The 16,172-nt window shown below is 54.2% G+C and overlaps 1 protein-coding gene across 2 annotated transcripts; it reads right to left on the bottom strand.

Annotated features, from left to right (window-relative positions):
- Nucleotides 1-429: 429 nt before the first annotated feature.
- On the bottom strand, nt 430-14,473 carry ARID5A (AT-rich interaction domain 5A). 2 transcript variants are annotated; one of them, XM_066267761.1, is made up of 7 exons: nt 14,356-14,473; nt 5,429-5,544; nt 3,773-3,917; nt 3,428-3,480; nt 2,932-3,029; nt 2,434-2,593; nt 430-2,044 (listed from the first exon to the last, which is right to left on the bottom strand). In XM_066267761.1, the coding sequence occupies exons 1-7, from the start codon at nt 14,357-14,359 to the stop codon at nt 809-811; spliced, it is 1,812 nt and encodes a 603-aa protein (XP_066123858.1). In that variant the 5' UTR covers nt 14,360-14,473; the 3' UTR covers nt 430-808. The 2 variants fall into 2 exon arrangements, with proteins under 2 accessions (XP_066123858.1, XP_066123859.1); XM_066267762.1 differs by lacking the exon at nt 5,429-5,544 and having other exon boundaries at nt 14,356-14,442.
- Nucleotides 14,474-16,172: the final 1,699 nt, after the last annotated feature.

Here is a 16,172-nt window from a genome sequence, read left to right as displayed (position 1 = left end):
CCCACCCCCAGGGCAGACCCACTCAGGCTTCCTGCTGGAACCTCAGCCTCCAGGAACACCAACCACTCGGCACATCCCTCCGACTGGGGCTCGTGGCTTAACTTCCGGTGCTGGAGTCACCCCTCTGCTATGCCACTTACCTGTTAGGGGAACCTAGGCAAGTCATCAGCCTTCTCTGAGCCTTAGGCCCCTGTGTGCAATAAGGAAGGTAGTGGGCAGGTGTCTGGAGACCCCGCTAGGAAAGTAGACTGAAGGCACAGGGCAAATGCCGCAGCCTGCTGGAGTCGGAACAGGAAGCTACCTTGCTTGAGTCCCACTCTCCAAGTGGGTGCTAGGCAGTCCACCTCCTTGGCTCCCAGGCCCACCCCACCCACAAACATGTCCCTGCTTCACCAGCCCTTGCAAAGGTCATACCATGTACACCTCAGGGCAAGTGGATCCACACTGGCATTTTATTGGATTTTCCGTGGGCACCTGGATGCTTCAAGCTGCTGTCCAGGTTCTCAGCCCCTCACCCCATTCTTGGCCTCTGGGGGCCCTGCGGGGAGCTACCAGCCCTGCACCACCTTCTCCCAAGGCCTTCCTACAACTGAATCCCCAGCCCCCATGCTCAGGCTGCCACCTTGAGACAAACCCAGCTTACCCACCGCCTACCTCTGTGCCAGGCTGCCCTGCCAAGGGCAATCCCTGCATTGGGCACAAACTCTCCTGTGGAATGGGCTTCCAGCCTCCAGTCCCCTGGCAGTGCCCCCCCATCTAGGGTTGTGTCAGACTCTCCACAGTACAGCACAGAGCTGCAGGCTCCAACCTACAACTTGGTGTTAAGGTGAAAAGAGAAGTGAGGTGCTGCATAGGTTGTGGCAGGTGGCACGTGCCATGTGGATGAGGCTGGGCAAAGTCTGTGGCGCAGGGCACTGTTAAAGGATGCTTGGGGGAAGTGCATAAGGCCAGCGGCCATGGGCGAGGGGGCTGTAGTGGCCAGGAAGTGAGCCGGGAATGCTGGGATGACCAGGGGGCTAAAGGGGAGCGTAGCCTGGCCCTTTAAAGGGTCCGAGGTGCCAGTGAAGTTCAGAGGGCAGCGCAGCATGGTACCCCTGTAGGCCTCTGGGAGGGCAGGCCCCAAAGCTGGGCCCAGCAGGCAGGAGACGGCCAAGCCAGACCCCGTGGACTTGGCCCCACACTCCTTGGCATCCACCTCCTTGAGAAAGGGAGACACTGCCTGCAGTTTTTTGCCACTGGGGGCCAAGCCCTCTTCCTCCCGCTTGCGCTTGCTGAGGCCTAGACTGCCAGAGAAAGTGGGTAGGGGTGCGGGCCTCTCAGCTGGAACCTTAGCCGTGGGGGACACCCAGCAGGCTTTGGGCTTGGGGTAGAGGCTGTTTTTCCTGGAGCCACCTCTGTAGAATGCAGAGGGACGGTTGACATCCCTGCCCCATACCAGTGATGGCTCTTTGACTGGCAGCCCCTCCTCTTTGCCAGGGGATCCCAAGAGCACCCCATCTTTGAGATGGGGAAAGAAGTCCCGTGGGTGCTGGCTGATGGGCTTTAGCACCTTGGTGGGGTAGGCATGGAAACAGCCAGTGAAGATGGAGGCTGGTGGGAGGGAGCCGACCTGACCCTCCTCCCTGAGGCTGCCACCAGGGGCCTGTGGTCCCTCCTGAGGGGCCAGCCCATGCCTGTGGTTCTCAGATGGCCCTCCTGGGCTCCGGGGAGTCTCTGGGGGTCGAGCGGCCGGGGACGCCTGGGGCTCCCCGTCAGGGCTGCCTGCCCCGTGGCGACAGTTCTCCTCCTGGCACTGCAGGGCTTCTGCCTTGCTCACCTGGGCCAGGAGCTTCTTTTTGGCCAGTGGTGACATGATGCCGTGTGTCCCTTTGCAATAAAAGCTGGACAGGAGCCGCTTGTAGGCCTCAGGGCAGCTACTGGCACCCACGAAGGGCAGAGAGGACCCGGGAGCTAGGCCTGGCTGTTCAGGATTGTCCTGGGGGGGCTCCTGGCTGGGGGGCCTCACAGGGTCGACTGCATCTATCTTGATCTTTCCTAGCATCATCTAAAATGAGAAAAAGCCAGGCCTCAGCGCTGGGCATGAGCCATGCATCCTGACTTGGGGAAGTGGCGACAGCAGGGCCCCAGGGGGATGCCCAGTAGCCTCTGCTGGCCTTTCCAGTGCCTTCATGCAAAGTTTTCAAAAGGTGTCCTATCCTCTGAATGGACACAGCGTGGTGTCCAGTCACGGGGCCCAGAGAATGAAGTGTAGATGAGTTCAGACCCCATGTGGGCCCTCAAAGTAATGAGCAACTTATACAGACAGACTCTGGGTGCCGTGGGCAGGGAGCTCTGGGGCCATGCCATAGTGAGGTCAGGTAGGGGTAGCTAAGAGAGGCAGGGGACAGGGAGGCCCAATGTCAGCTGGTGGTCCTGGCTGGGCTCAGAGCTCACCTGGCCTACTGGCTTCTCTTCCTTGGCCTTCTTCGGCCTCTCAGTGGCCCTGTCGTCTCCCCGAGACTCCTTGGCCATCTTGTATTGCTTCCTGGGCTTGGAGGGGGGCAGTGGCTTGTCATCCTCCCCCTTCAAGTGACGCACATATGGGAGGACCAGCCTGTGGAGTGGGTGGTATGTCCACCTGGAGGCCAGGACCAGTAGCCATACCCACCCCTCCCTTTCCACCCCCCACCTTTCTTGTTCCCCCCACAAATGCATACCCTTCTGTGGACAGTGTACGTGGCAAGGGCCGCAGTCTTCCTCATCCTGTCCAGGAGGCCTGCAGCCTGGCTGCCTGCCCATGCTCTGGCCACAGTGAGCAGCAAGGTGCATGTCCCACCCATTCTGCCTCACCGCTGTACACAGCTGTATACCCTCCTGCACCCGTACCACTGCGGCTCTGCCCACCCCTGGGAGGGAAGGGCCCAGATGTCCTGCAAGCACCGCTAGCCGCACCTCTCGTAGTGGCGGCGTGTGCACGTGGCCGCACTGGTGCTGCCCGGGCTGCCTCCCAGCTCGTCGTACACATTCTTCCAGAGGCGGCGGCCTGTCACCTGCAAGGGCACCATATGAGGTAGGGTGTCCACTAGCAGCGGGGCCAGGTTGGGGGGTGGGGAAGTTGGAGGGGCTCATCTGGCACCCAGCCAGTACCCTACCCTCCACCCCTGGCCTCTGGACTGCTGGCCCAAGCAGCTTTCTGAGCTCAGGGATGGCAGAACAGATGGAGGAGAGGAAAATTTGCTTTGAGCAGCAAAGTACCAGCGGGCAAGGCCAGCCTGTCTCCCTCCCCTCTGCATGCAGGAAAGCTAGGGAGGAGCAGGATTGGGGACCCTGCCTCCTGTCTGGAGTCAAGGACAGCTCCAGTGGGCTCACCCTCTTCCCCAGCACCCTTGGGTATGGCTGGGATGTGCGGGGAGACAGCATGGTGAGAACTCCGAGTTGCATTCCTTACCATCTCATAGGCCCCCAGCTTCTCCACTGCCTTGTAGATCTTCCACAGGTTAACTGAAGAAGAGAGGGCAGGGCTGCTGTCAGTCTCTGCCAGAGCCCATTCCCATGGCCCTGTTAGGCAGGCACAGAACCAGGACCACTGCCATGGACAGCAGGCTGGGCAGGCCCTGTGCACTGGCAGCTCAGTGGCCAGTGAGGATGGAAATCTATCCCCCCACTGCCAGCCCAGTACTTGGAAGGGAGTACCCTTTCTTTCTGCAACCCCTGTGGGCTGGCAGTGTCAGGGTCACCCAGAACAGAGGTCCCCTGCCGGGCCCCCCTCCCTGCCTGCACCCCAGGGACGCACTCTGCTTGAAGCCAAGATGGGGCACCCTCTCGATGGGCGTGTGTCGCTCCTTCATGAACTTGTAGAGGCTGACCAGGAAGGCCTGCTCCTCCTCCCGCTCCTGCTCCTGCTCCTCCTCCCTCTCACCGCCTGCCTCGGGGGAGTCCTGAAGAAAGAACAGGAGGCATTGCGATCAGCCCCCATTTGGTGGGTGGCTGGGGACAGGCGGAACCACTGGCTGCTGGGGAGGAATGAGGTGTGTGGCCCCCTACCCAAGGCTCCCACAGCAGGGAGCAGGCCCCCCGCACCCAGCCTAATGCTCCAGGCTGGAGTGATTGTCCTGGTGTCAGAGAGATGCCGTTGTCAGCTATTAGTGCCAGGACCCCAGGTCAGGGTCCACAGAGGCCTGGCTTCAGAGTCACAGGAGCAGCCTCACACCTTCTCCAGTCTTCTCTCCAGGCACAGATCACTTCTTTTCTTGCACTAGATTTGTTATATCTGTGTCTCAGCTCCTCTACCAGACTGAGTTCCTGGGGGCAAGCTTGGTGTCCCCAGGCCTCCAAATGACCCATGTGGTCAAAGCTGGAGGAACAAAGATGCTTGGTGCCTTCTGGTGCTATGGGGCTGTGCAACAGGGCCTGTGCGCATCCAGCCTTCATCATGGTGGCCTTCCTCTCTGACCTGCCAGGCTAGGTACTGAACTCAGGGAGCTGGAGCTGTGTCCTGGGTTCCTGGCGCACTTCTTCTATCTAGATACACAGAACTCTTGGTTTCTTCTCCCAGACATGCAGTTTCTGCTGATGCTGTTCATCTGGCTGGAGGCTCAGGGTAGAGGGCTACAGTTAGGCTGGAGCTGAAGGTTCAGGGAATAGACAGCTCCAAGGTTACGGGTGGAGAGGCTCCAAATACCAGAAGGTGTAGCCATTACAGGCCTAGAACAGTGCAGAGAGCCACGCATTCCCCAAATATTCAATCAAGTGCCATTTCAGTGTTTTCTACTTGTCTGAGACCTCTGATAATAAACGCACACGCTCATGTGTTACTGATGAAGCTGTAACACATGCATGACCAGGCGCTGGGCTGCAGCTGCCCAAGGAGGGCGCTCACCACTGCTCCTCATGCCAAAGTCACTTCAGCTCCTGTTCCCTGAGCTCCACGCAGGCCGTTCCAAACTGTCATCACTTGCAACTACTTTTCTACATGAGTTAGGATTTTTACTCCAGACAGTGACATCAGAGCCAATGGCCAAAATGAACAGGTACTGAGGCTGACTGCCCCACAGTCACCACAGCTCTTCCTCGGATGGAGCTCATTGAACCAAACAGCTCACTCATCTCACAAAGCGACCTTCACGTCCACATCACAGATTTGGATGGATAGATGGATGTAAATATAGTTTTACATCACAGAATAGCACTTTTATCTGTCACCTGACCAGGGTTCCAGGTAACCGTTTGATAAAGGTTCCATTATGAAAAAGAAGTCTGCAAGCCACGCCTTGTGAGGGCAAGCCCTCCTGCCTGCCCGGCTTCCATACCTCCTATGCAGGGCCCGGACCACGAGCTGGGCCCTGCTCCTGGCTCTGTAGGACTGGGAGAAGGAACACATCACCCTCCTGAGAGCTGGGGGGTCTCCAAGTTTAACCAGAAAGGCCCATGGGGGAATCACCTAACTCACCTCCAGCTGGACTGGGCTCTGGCTCCTGCTCTGCTCACCATCAGGTTGAGGAGACACAGGCAGGTCTAGGGAGTCACCCCCCTCTGACTGTTTCCTTTTCCCTCTGACAGGAGGTGCTGTGAGGAGAGGAAGAAGAGGGAGAAAAGGGAGAAAGAGGACACATGAGACCCAGGTGGGAAGGAACAGGTGCTAAGGAGAGGCTCCCTGTAGAGAGGCACCAGGTTCTGAATGGGCCAGGTAGGGGACAGTCCTCTCTTGCCTCTGCAGGGTGTCCTCTGACATTGCAGGTGGCCCTGTAAATGTGCATGTGGATGTGTCCTGGTGGGCTGACTTTCTGCTCTCCCATGTTCAACCCCCACCAGGTCCCACCCATGCCACACCAGCCACTTGTCCTTCCTCCGTTCCAGCATCTCTACACATCTATGAGAGAAACCCTAACTCTGCTGGGGGTCAAGTCAGAGTAGACTGGGTAATCTCTGTTCCCAGAACCATCATGCTCTGAGAAATACTGTTTCCAAAATGTCCGACGTTCAAGCAGGAAGTTTTTTGTATTTTTGTTTTTAAATAAGAGGAAAGGAGATAGAGAGACAGACTTCTGCATGCTGCCTGACCAGGATCTACCCAGCAACCCCCATCTAGGGCCAATGCTTGGATCAACCAAGCTATTCGCAGTGCCTGAACTGACACTCAGACAATTGAGCCACTGGCTGAGAGAGGGGAGGAGAGAGAGAAGGGGGAGAGGAAGAGAAGCAGATGGTCGCTTCTCAAGTGTGTACTGACCAGAGATCGAACCCGGGACATCCACACACCAGGCTGATACTCTAACCAATGAGCAAACTGGCCAGGGTCCATGCAGAAAGTTTTTACAGCAGCTCAGCTAAAGTGGGAAAGCCTTCAGTTTGCCCATTTGTGGGCCCCCAAAGCACCATGGGGGGTGGGGAGGACATGCTTGAACTGTAAATCTTCTGGGAATAATCCAGAAAATAGTAAGTTCCTGTTTGTGATGTCTTTACTACCCCCCTCCTCCTCTCACCTGCAAGAGTCCTGGAGACCCTTAGGTCCCACTTGACAAGTCGCTTCCTCTGTGTGGCCCTTCCCAGCCCCCAGCCAAGCACAGTGCTCCTGCTGCTGTCTGGTCTCCTCACTCCTCACCACCATCCTGACTGACTGTCGCTTGTTGGCCAGTTCAGGCAAATGCAGAAAGGAGCCAACGACCCTTCACTCAGGGCAGCCATGAGCTGATGGTTGCAAAAATTCAACACCCCTGCCAATGCCAAAAACACCACCATGAAAATGGCCTTGGACCATGCAGCAGTCTGGTCACAGATCCAAGACCAGGAAGCCATATCTTTTGACTATCCTTCCTTTCTTCTTTCCTTTCCTTTCTTTCTTTTTGTTAATCTCTTAATCTAGTGTGAACTGCTCCATAGTCCTGGTTCACTCCAGCTCAGTAAATCCTAACAGTTGGGAGCCTGTGAGGTTACATGTCCATCCTGAACAGAAAAAGAACTTTCTTAAGAACAAGAGACCCACACCATATGGCCCACGAGGCCAACAGCACCCAGGAGCACATGCTATTAGAACCTTTGGCCACTGAGAATTGTCTCCCTCAGTATCGTTCACAGAAGCGCCACTATTATTTACGTGACATGGGTCCTCAGCTCTGTGTCCCTGGCTCCCTCATTTAGTCCCAGAAGGGACTGCATTTTAAAGAGGGGAAAGCTGAAACCAGAGAGGTTAAGTTCTCCTCCCCCTGGGGGACCAGAATTCAGAACACAGTCTTCCTAACCCCCCAGTGCAGGGGTGGCCTATGCCACCCCTGCAGTTACCACCAACATCTGCTAAGCCTTGAGGAAGAGTGAATAGGCCTGGAGGAGAAACCAGTCCTAACACCAGTCAGAGAGAAAGAGACACAGCCACCCTTGCAGGCTGGCTTCTGACCACCAAAGACAAGGCCAATCTCCAGAAACAGCTGGTTTCTAACAATTAGCCCTTAGACTGATGCTTTTCCTCAGGCAACTCTGAGCCTCTGTCTTCCCTTCTGTGAACCAGGAGAGAAAGCCCTGGAGACCTCTGCTAACTGTCCCTGAATTCCTGAAGTCTTTCAGGTCATGGGAGCATCTGCTGCCACCACTCCTTGTTTCCCCTCCGCCCCGTTCCTCTCTGCTCTCACATCCTCTCTCCTGCTTTCCTGCTGGCTCAGATCCCCAGCTTCAAACACTCCATCTGTTCCCATGACCTAGGCTTTTCACCAGGTCTCTCCTGCAAACTGGCTACATGACCCTGGCAAGTTGCTGCCCTTGGGCCTCAGAGAACTAGGTGGTTGAGACAGGGCCCATTTAGAATCACCTGGGGAGAATTCCACAGACACTAATGCCTGTCTCCCCACCCCACCTAAGTTTGATTTAAGACAGTGTTTTACTTTCTTGGTTTCTTTTTTAACCCTTTGAGTAGTACGAACATTCATGTACCTCCTTGTGCCTCCTGACCATCCAGAGTATGATCGTACAAAAAAGTTTATTTTAAAAATGTGTGAGGCAACATTAAAAAAAGACAAATGTATGTTGTTCTTGTTTTCATAATTTGGTCATCAAACAAACATGATTTTAAGTTAATAAAACTGTAACTGTAACTAATTTCACTTAAAAAAAACAAAAAACACCTCACTCCCGGGGTCAGCAAGCATGAAAAAAACTCATTACTCAAAGGGTTAAATTTTCATTTTATTCATTTGAGAGAGAGAGAGAGGATGGAACATCAATCAGCTCCTGTATGTGTCCTGACCAGGGATTGAATCGGCAACCTCTGTGCTTCAGGGTGACGTTCTAACCAACCCAGCGATCTGGCCAGGGCATTAGGCAGTATTTTTCAATCACCATCCAGTCAGGCAGAAACTTCATGTGGTACACAAAAAAGTTAACCACCCTGATGTTGTATGAAGATTACAGGCCCAATGATCTCAGTCGAAATTGCTTATGCTTAGGGTGATTTCTGCCTTAGAAGTCCCCCAAAATATTCACCTATTTTCACCAGTCCCCAAGTGTAAAAAGGTTGAAAACCACTGATTTAAGGTCCTGCAGCATCCAAGTTTAAAGCTCCTCAGGGGATCCCAGAGGGCAGACAGGTTGACAGCTCTAGCCCCTTCGCTGGGTTCCGGAGTTGGTGAGGTCTGCCTGAGCACATTCAGGAAAGATATCCTGGAATCAGGCTCTCCGGTTACCTGGAAAGGAGGTCACCAATCTGAGCTATTTAACCCCAGATGGCACAGGAATTAGAGTGCTTGCCGAGAGCCACAAAGGGACAAACTCTCTTTACCTCTGTTTCCAGCTGAGTCCCCACATGAACCTGGCCTCCATTCTCTCTCCACTGTGCTCTCCCTCTCCTAGCTGGGCCTTCTGGCCCCACTCCCGCAGCCATAGAGGATGGAGGGGAGTCCAGGATGCCCACAGACCTGACCTGGCTGCCCTAATCCCTTCCCTTCCCAACCATCTGTAGATCAGGATTCCAGGAAATCTACATTTGGAAAAAAGGTTCTGCTATGAAAAGTAAGTTTGAACTCCGCTGCCTGTCCAGATTCTAGTTCGCACACTTTCCAATGCAGGAGGGTCCCAGTCTGTCATCCATATCCAACCTGCAGAAGGAGCAACCCACTTGCCCTGAGTGATCACTGCTACCCACAGAGCCACTGTATGACTGTCTTGCTCTGAGCTTACAGGTGCAGACCCCTCTAAGTACAAAGTCTCCGATTCCCTACTGCAACAGGAGGCAGACTCAACTGCTACAACCTCTGCTCTCCAAAGGAATGGCATTCAGAAGTTGCTTTTTCTATCCAGGAAGCAATATGACAACAATGGTGATTGTTTCATTGTTTACTTTAAATACCTCTCTAAGGAGGTATTGTAATCTATGAGGTATGTGATAGGGACCTAATTATAGTCTTCTCCCCCACTGGTTAGGTGGTCCCAGTATTGACTGAATGACCCCCTTTTTCAACAATTTGAAATGCTACCTTTCCCATGAGCTAAAGGTTTCTAAGGAGGACATCTGGGAAGGCTTTGGGCTTTTGATTTTGTCCCATTCACTGCGGAATGCTAGGACCCCTGTACACTGTTGTAGTTTTTGTGGCTTTGTAAAACAACTTACTATCCAGAGGACATATCCCTGTCATTACTCTTCTGTTTAAAAAATTCATCTGAACTTTAGGATAATTTTATTCATTCCCTTTAAAAGTTTTTTTAAAAACCCAATGGTTCTAAATCTATTTTTGGGCCCTGGCTGGTGAGCTGTCAGTTAAGAGTGTCATCCTGAGCCTGACCAGGCGGTGGCACAGTGGATAGAGTATCAGACTGGGACGTTGAGGACCCAGGCTCAAAACCCCGAGGTCACCAGCTTGAGTGCAAGCTCATCTGGTTTGAGCAAGGCTCACCAGTTTGAGCCTAAGGTCGTTGGTTTGAGCAAGGGGTCACTCAGTCTGCTGTAGCCTCCTGGTCAAGGCACGTATGAGAAAACAATCAATGAACAACTAAGGTGCCGCCACAAAGAATTGATGCTCTTCATCTCTCTCCTTTCCTTTCTGTCTGTCCCTCTCCCTGTCTCTGTCATCCCGAAACAACAGGGTTGTGGGTTCAATCCCTGGTCAGGGCACACAGAGGAAGCACCCAAACAATGCACAACTGAGTGGAATAACAAATACTGTATGTTCCTTCTCCCTCCTCCCTCTCTAAAAATCAATAAAAATTAAGCCCTGGCCAGAGAGCTCAGGTGGTTGGAGCACTGTCCTGGAGCACAGAGGTTGCGGTTCGATTCTTGGGTCAGGTCAGGGTATATACAGGAGCACTTTGATGTTCCTGTCTCTCTCTCTACCTGCCTCTCTCAAAATAAAGAATCTATTTTGGATTAAATCTAGAAATTACTTTGAGGAGAAATAACACCTTTCTGTACTGCATCTTCCTTTTCAGGACCACATGTCTCCACAGACTCAGGTCTCCCTTTTGCGATCCTTAAATTGTCCTTCTTAAAGGCCCAGTGTTATTCCTTTTAAGTAAAGCAAGATAAGAGTGAGAGAAAAGCCTTGACAATCAAGGACAGGAATTAGTTCCACAGCCCCAACATCCCCTCACTCCTTGTGGGAACAAGGACGGAGGAAGGCTGGTGGCCCAGCCCCTCACCAGGCAGTGAGTGGGCGTGGCAGTTGCCAGGCAGGGAAATGCTCAGGACCCTTCCTGCGTTAGAAATCTCTGATTTCTGTTTAACTTAGGGCAGTCATCTAAGTCAAGCTTCCTCCTACAACCTAAAAACCACAGCCTTGAAGAAGTTAGTTTTTATCCCTAACTCCAAAAAGGGTGCACTCTGCCGTCTACTTGTCCTACAGACATTTCCTCCTCCCCTGTCCATGCTCTCCATTTCACCAGCTCCATTTGGTGTCCTGGCCAGCCTTGGCCTAGGCCAGGCATCCCCAAACTACGGCCCCACGGGCCGCATGCGGCCCCCTGAGGCCATTTATCCAGCCCCCCACTGCACTTCCGGAAGGGGCACCTCTTTCATTGGTGGTCAGTGAGAGGAGCACTGTATGTGGCAGCCCTCCAACGGTCTGAGGGACAGTAAACTGGCCCCCTGTGTAAAAAGTTTGGGGACCCCTGGCCTAGGCATTCTTGCACAAGGCCTCACTAAATATTCCCAGTCATTCACTGGATGTTATTTGCCCTTTTCACAGATATAGTACCCAAGACTCAGAAAGGCCCAGTAACTTGCCTGTGATCATGAAGCTTACTAGTGGCACAGGTGGGATTCAGGACCAGAGCAGCTGGACTGTCCCAAGACATTGAACCCTGAGGGTTGTTTTTTTTAAAAAAAAAACAGGAACAAGGAGACCTAAATTTCTTATCTGTGCTGAGAGGTGCAAACTTGCCTGTATTCCCTGAGTAGGTCTGCAGTCTCCCATCATATCACTACCATCAATGTACTAGCAAGAGCCTGCTGAAATCAGATGGCAAGGGGGCTCTGCCACCAAATAGGTACATCTTAGCAAGACAGTCACTGCTTCTGTACCTTGGTGTCCACACCTATAAGGTGGCTGTGCTAGATTCCATGGGCCCAAGGTGCTGAGCAGAACAAAGTGAGAAATGAGGCTTCCCCCAGAAACCACAGCTGTGTGTGTGTGTGTGTGTGCGTGCATGTGAGTGTATTAGTGTGAGAGTGTATGAGAATCTGTGAGTGTGTGTGGGTGTGACCACAACTGTGTGAGTGCATGTGTGTGTACATAAGTGAGTGTTATATGTATATATGCACGTGTGCCTGAGTGTAAGTGTGCGTACCTCTCTGTGAGGTTTGTGGTCTGACTGTCCTACTTGTTCCCTGAGTCCCACTGCCCAGAGTAGTGAACGGCAGGTACAGTGCTCAGACACATCAGCCTCACTGAACAGCACGAGCCACTTGCTCTCAGACACTCCTGATGCCCAGAGAGGGTCTTGGGCTGTGACTAGTTCAAGGCCACACAGCCAGTCAGTGGCTCAGTACTGACCCAGTGCCAAGCCACACCACTTCTTCCCTCAACCCCCACCCCCACACCCGCCCAAGTTGTCCTTGGTGTGATGGGAAGTGACACATCCTTTCATGAAAAGTCACCCACTGGGGGCACTGTGTCAATTACAGCAATAATGGTAACAGCAGCCTCAACAACAACTAGCAAATATGGCCCCACCCCCTCGCCTGAGGTGCTTGGCTAAGTTGTTTCACTTCAGCTGGAGCCCAAACAAAGGCAGCCTTTGAAGCAGCCAGTCCATGCTGTGGCCCAGGAGCCAGCTGCCTGGCAGAGTCCTGGTGTGGCACTGCTCCAGTGGGTGGATTCTGGAGGGCTGCTCTCCAGCCAGCACTAAAGACAGACAGCTGGACATGGGACCCCAAAGGCTCAGGGTGCAGCTTCTGGCACAGCACTGCCTCAGTGTCTCAGCTGGGAGTGTGGGAGCAGGGTCTGCCAGCAGCTGGGTCCAGGATGACAGCCTGGAGTATGGAAAGGCAGGCATGTGGGGCACAAACTCTCAGGACCCACTGGGATTCTGGTCCCTCTTAGCAGTACTGGGATGTTCTAAGAGACCCTATTCCAGGATGGAGCTACATCCCCACACCCCTCCTTGCCAAGTCTGGGTGACATTTGATAACAATAGCAGCTCCAGCCCTGGCCTGTTTCCTGGGCTTCCAAGAACTATGTATGTTCCACTTTCCCACTGCACCTGGAAAAGCCAGGCGCAGGGGCTTGTTTAAGCTGTGCCAACAGTACAGGACAGCCTGACCTCTGCAGGGGGACTCCTCTGCCTCTGTGCTTTCCACTCCCCTCCCAGAGCTCCCTGGGGTGGCTCTTCGGGATGTACTAGTGGTGAGAGAACTAGGAAGGAGTGTGGGCCATCCCAGCCAGTTTCCCACCAGGAGGCAGAAGACAGGGGAGGAGGGACGAGATAGGTTTTTGGAGGCCTGTTCTCCCTCACTGCAGGACCCGGGGGGTCTCTGGGCCTCTGTTTCTCGGACTAAATCAAAGAAGGGACCGACTCTCTGAGGTCTTTCTACCTCTGCCATTCCAAATTCCCAGCGTAGACGGGTCACCGGGCTCGGATGGACTCTGCAACTTCACTCTGGGGCCAACCCTCTGGCCGCTATCTCCCATTCCTCCCCTGCAGTGCTGGCGCAGAGACCCTGACAACTCCAACGGTGGCGCTCCGGCGGGCAAGAGGCGCAGGTTATCCTTCCTTAGGCCGACCCTCCTCCGCAGCCGACGACCCCGCAAAGGGACGCTGGGCCCGGCCAGCGCAGAGCCTCTGCATCCAGAGTCCTCGGGAGTCTGCAGGATTGGGGGATGTGGGCGGCGCCCTTGGTCACTGAAAGGAACCCCATCCCTCTCGGCCGCCTTTCACTCTGGAAAGCCGAGGAAGAGAAAAGACAAGAAAGAAAAGGAGGGCGGAGGGCGGTGACTCCCTTGCTGTCACAGGGCCGAGGAGGGTGGGCAGGAATCACGACGGGAGACCCGGGACGAAAAGGAAAAAGGCGAGAGGAAAGAGAAAGAAAGGGTGGGCGAGCAGCGGTGAGCACCCAGGACCAGCGCGGCCTCGGCGGAAAGAGGAACCAGTGATTCTTCAAAGTGCACCGAGCAAGTTCTTCAAAACCTGCGCAGCGTCACTTTCAGGAAACGGCGGGCGCGGTGGGGAGCGCGCCCCGAATCCGAGCCTTTTCCTCACGGCGCGGCGGGTTATGAGAACGGGGCGCAGCCTGGAGAGGGGGGTGGGTGGGAGGTGGGGGCTGGGGGCAGATAGGAGGCCAGAGGGTGGCAGATAGGGGTGGTGGGAAGATGGGGGCACGGGACGGATGGGGAGAGATGGAGATGGCGGGCCGTCGGGGGGTCAGGGACAAATGAGGGACCTGGAGGAGATGGGGGCGGGGGAAGGTGGGGGATCGGAGCTGACAGGGGCAGGGGCAGATGGGGGGGCAGGGAGACGGCCGCGGACAGCTGTCACAACAAATTAGCTGAGGCCAGCTCGAGATTGAAACCACAGCAGGAAGTGGGATGACAGAGCGTGCAGGACTCGGTACATCTCGGTCAGAAGACAGCGAGAAGAGTTTCGAGATAAACGTCCGGGAAGCCCCTGGCCGCCAGAACTTTTTGTCTTGCCTTTTTCGAAGAGTGCGCGCTGACACTTGGCCTCCTTCCCGAGCGGGCGGAGGCGCTGGCGCCCCGGGCCAGCTTGCGCCCCGGGCCGGCTTGCGCCCCGGGCCGGCTTGCGCCCTGGGCCGGCTGGGTCCCCACACTCCGGGGTGCTCCCCGAGCCGCTCCGCCCCCCGAAGCGGCGCTCACGGCCGCGAGAACCGGGGAGACCCAGCGCCGCAGCCTGGCGCTCCCCGCGGGCCGCCAATCCCGTCTCCATCAGCCGCGAGCCGCTTACCCATGGCCCGGCGAGGTCCCGTGGCGCCGAGCGCTCCGCACGCCCGGCTCCCCGACCCGGCGCTGCCGGCACACTGGACGCCGCGCCGCGCCGCGCCGCCCCGCCCCGCTCCGCTGGGTCTCCGCCTCGCCCGCGAGCACCGCACTGCCCCCGCCCCGCTCCGGCTCGGGTTGGTGGGTCCGAGTCACCGCTAGGTGCAGGGACCGCCCCTTGAGCCCCAGGGACTCTGGGAGTTGTAGTGTGCTCTTCCCTCCGTAGGCTCTGGGCTCCTGAAAGAGGCTCCTGAAACTTGAGAGGCTTAAGCAGAATACTGTACCTAGGAATTACTGCTGCTTTGTGTTCTAGAGGTACAACTATAGTCTTGAGAAAATCCTCCTTGCTTGTCAGCAGGCCATTGGCGTTGGGTGATTTAAGCAAAATGCTTCTGATTTTGGCTTGAACTGGGTGGTGGACATTTTCCAACTCCCAGCTCAACATTGAAGTAGAAGTGGTTGGTGTTAGCTAAACAAGGGTCCCAGCCCAAACTAGCAAGTCCTTGGCCAAAGCTCTGTGGGGTCCCAAAAATGCTTAGAACAGGAAACCTGCCTTTGGTGGCTAATATCCACATTTGTCATGAAGACAGAGAGTGGCAGCTACAAAGTAAACAGTCCAAAGAGTGGCATAGCTCCTGCTTGGAGAAATGAGGGGTGAGGCTTACCTTGGAGGCGGGCGGCCAGAGGAGATGCTGAGCCAACTGAGGAGGGCTTCCCCTGGAGTGAGGAGTAACTTCCCAGATCATGTACACATCACAGAAGAGGAAACTGAGGCTCAGTCTGAGAGCCCATGGTCTGGCAGCATCATTCACAACAGCCAAAGATGGAAGCAACCCAGTGTCCACTGATGGACGAATGGCTAAACTGGAGTATAGTATACGCATGCAATATTATGGAATATTACTTAGTCTTAAAAAGGAAGGAAATTCTGACGTATGCTGAAACATAGATGAACCTCAAAGACATTATACTGAGTGAAATAAAACAGACACAAAATGACAAATACTGTATGATCCCACTTAAATGAAGTATTAGAATCAAATTAATAGAGACAAACAGTAGAATGATGGTTGCTAGGGCCTGGGAGGAAGGGGAATGGAGAGTTGGTGTTTAATAAGTATAATGTTTTAGTTTTGCTAGATGAGAAAGTTCTAGAGATGGATGGTGGTGACGGTTGCACAGCAGTGTGATTGCACTTTATGCCACTGAACTGTTATGCTTAAAAATGGTTAAGTAAATTTTATGTTATATACTTTACCACCATTTGGAAAAAGCGCCTCATGTTTCAGTATGTGGATTTGAACCCTGTTCCTAACACAGAGTCGTCACCCATAACTTTTTTGTTGATTAGTTTTGATACAACAGTACTATGCATTTCACATCATCATTGTTCACTTATGAGGTTCTGGAAGGTTTATTAGCTCAAATAACACAACTGGTAAGTGGTGGAGCCTGAGCTAAACCCAGGCATTGGGGCTCCAGAACAGGACTCCTTAACCATTCCCCTCAGCCATCTCTTGGCAGTGAGGTTAACAGAACCAGGGACCTGGTCTGAGGAAGAGAGCATAAGGGGGAAGACTAAGCCCTGATGAGGAAGTAGGGGGACCAGTGAGAGGTCCAGCTGGCAGCTGGGACTGAGGCCTGGAATCCAGGAGCAAAGCACAGACTGGAAATACAGATGGCTAAAGAGCCCTCATACCTGGGCACCCACCAACTGTTTGCATTCATTTCTGCCCAGTCATCACCCTAAATAAATGAACCATGGCTGTAGTTTGGTGACCCTGA

Source organism: Saccopteryx bilineata, chromosome 3, assembly GCF_036850765.1.
Source record: "Saccopteryx bilineata isolate mSacBil1 chromosome 3, mSacBil1_pri_phased_curated, whole genome shotgun sequence".
NCBI lineage: Eukaryota > Metazoa > Chordata > Mammalia > Chiroptera > Emballonuridae > Saccopteryx > Saccopteryx bilineata.
This window is presented reverse-complemented; position numbering and strand designations above follow the sequence as displayed.

Coding starts and splice junctions, on each gene's coding strand:
- ARID5A (XM_066267761.1), bottom strand. Junction 3,481..3,772: donor CCATCTTGGCTTCAAGCAGA/GTGCGTCCCTGG, acceptor TCTCTTCTTCAG/TTAACCTGTGGAAGATCTAC. Junction 2,045..2,433: donor AAGAGAAGCCAGTAGGCCAG/GTGAGCTCTGAG, acceptor TTCTCATTTTAG/ATGATGCTAGGAAAGATCAA.